This window comes from Capra hircus, chromosome 25, assembly GCF_001704415.2.
Source record: "Capra hircus breed San Clemente chromosome 25, ASM170441v1, whole genome shotgun sequence".
Taxonomy (NCBI): domain Eukaryota; kingdom Metazoa; phylum Chordata; class Mammalia; order Artiodactyla; family Bovidae; genus Capra; species Capra hircus.
In genome coordinates, this window is record NC_030832.1 from 27444148 (window position 1) to 27446796 (window position 2649).

Sequence of the window (2649 nt, forward strand, 5' to 3'; positions counted from 1 at the left end):
GAGCCACTGTTGCTTTAAGCAGCCAGTAAGCGGCAATTTGCCTACCTCGTAGCACTATGAGGATCAAATGAATTGACGAACAAGTTGGTTAGAACCATGGCTGCATTCTTATTAGCCATAAGTTTCATAAAAGTTTTCTTAAAAAAAAAAAAAAGATTTTTTTTTTTTTTAATTTTGGCTGTGCCAGGTCTTAGCTGCAGCATGTGGAATCTAGTTGCTTGACTAGGGATCAAACCTGGGCTTCCTGCACTGGGAGCACAGAGTTTTAGCCCCTGGTCCATCAGGGAAATCCCTAAGTTTTCTTATATAATTCTGCATTTCTAACAAGCTTTCCAGATGATGCTAATGCTGTGAGTACATGAGTGACAATGAAGAGCAAGGAGCTACATAATTCTATCTCAGAGAAATGGTAGAAATAACACTGGCTTTGAGGAATATAGCCGTTCGTTGAACGGCTAGTTTGCATGCTGAAGTGGGGACAGTGGCAGAAGGAGATTGGCTACATTTTTAATCCTCTGAACTTTTGGGCTATACTGACTCTGATCCATTAACAAAATATAGGAATGTATTTATATTATGTGTAAACTGTAATATTAACTGTATTTATATGATATGAGCGGAGAAGGCAATGGCACCCCACTCCAGTACTCTTGCCTGGAAAATCCCATGGACGGAGGAGCCTGGTGGGCTGCAGTCCATGGGGTCGCAGAGAGTCGGACCTGACTGAGCGACTTCACTTTCACTTTTCACTTTCATGCACTGGAGAAGGAAATGGCAACCCACTCTAGTCTTCTTGCCTGGAGAATCCCAGGGACGGGGGAGCCTGGTGGGCTGCCATCTATGGGGTTGCGCAGAGTCGCACACGACTGAAGCTACTTAGCAGCAGCAGCAGCAGCATATGATATGAGAAATATAATCAGTAGTAGTTCAATTGGTTGATAATGTTTATTTGTTTGTATTTTTTTATTGCCTCTTTCAAGACAGTCACACCTGCTATATGGAACAGGAAAATCACACACAGTTTTCAGGATTTCTTCTCCTTGGACTGTCAGTTGAGGCAGAGTTGCAGCCTCTCCTCTTTTGGCTTTTCCTCTCCATGTACCTGATAACTATTGCTGGAAACCTGCTCATCATTCTGACCACCATCTATGACTCCCACCTCCACACACCCATGTACTTCTTCCTCTCCAATTTGTCTTTTTCAGACATCTGTTTCACCTCTACCACCATCCCAAAGATGCTGCTGAACCTCTACATCCAGAACAAAGGCATCACCTATGAAGGCTGCCTCACTCAGCTGTATTTTTTCATCCTTTTTGCAGAACTGGACATTTTCCTCCTCTCTGCGATGGCCTATGACCGGTTCGTAGCCATCTGCCATCCACTGCGCTACACAATCAAGATGAGCCCCCAGCTCTGTGGCTGGCTATTGCTGGCATCTTGGATATTGAGTGTCCTGGACTCTTTGCTACGTGGTTTGCTGGTGTTGCGGCTGTCCTTTTGTGCTGACTTGGAGATCCCCCATTTCTTCTGTGAAATCAATCAGGTTATCCAACTTGCCTGTTCTGACAATCTTCTCAGTGTCATAGAGATGTATTTTGCCACTGTGCTCATGGGCATTATTCCCCTCTCTGGCATTGTTGTTTCTTATTCTCGGATTATCTCCTCCATGCTGAGGATTACATCAGTAAGGGGGAAGTATAAGGCATTTTCCACCTGTGGGTCTCATCTTTCAGTTGTTTGCTTGTTTTATGGCACAGGTCTTGGGGTGTACCTCAGTTCTGCCACTACCCAAAATTCCAGAACCAGCGCAATAGCCTCTGTGATGTACACTGTGGTCACGCCAATGCTGAATCCATTTATTTACTCTCTGAGGAACAAGGACATAAAAGGGGCTCTGAAAAGTCTTGTCAGCACTCTCACTTTCAATGAGTGACAGGAGTGTTTACCTTGGGGCTGGAGAAGTTCCCATAAGTAGCCAAGAACAAGATGGGCATCCAAAAAGCCTGATATTTTTGCTGTGTTCAGATGTCTTTTTTTTTTTTCCTTTTTCTTTACCCCATGTCCCTTAAATCAATGATACCACGTTTTGTTTATTTTCTAACATTGCTTTTTTTTTTAACATTGCTTTGATGTATTGATATTTCTTTCTTCATGGTTTCTCAACTTTTTCAATATTTCAGGTTTTCCCTTTCCAACCTAAATCACAATATCCTGATGCCCTGAAAAAAAATGCTGCCTTTGAAATGAAAGCAGCAAAAAAAAATTACAACAGAAAAATTTTTTATTCTTTCAGGAATATGAGAAAAATTTCGGAGTAAATATACACAGACCCTCAAGGGTAGTACTTTTGCTGAATAAGTCACGGTGAAGTTCAGCCACACAAACAGATGGACTGACATTGTAAATGCAGAAAATTCAGGATATATAGTCAGAAGGAAACTCTGGAAATGGTTTTAAAAATCTACTTTATTTTCTAAAACTTTGATAACTTTAGTTTTAAGTAAATGTTAGTATGTAAGGCATAATATTATCATCCAAATGTTACTCTTGGTTTCCCATTATTCTCTGACTCTCTTTCACTTCTCAAGTTTTATTCCAATATTAGTTTTACAAGGTCTAACATAAAAGTATAAGAGTTATAATCAG

General features: G+C 41.0%; 1 protein-coding gene across 1 annotated transcript; it reads left to right on the top strand.

The window, feature by feature from the left end:
• LOC102172961 (olfactory receptor 7A10-like) lies at positions 998-1936 on the top strand. The gene has a single exon (XM_005698027.1). It carries the CDS (start codon positions 998-1000, stop codon positions 1934-1936), a length of 939 nt encoding a protein of 312 aa, XP_005698084.1.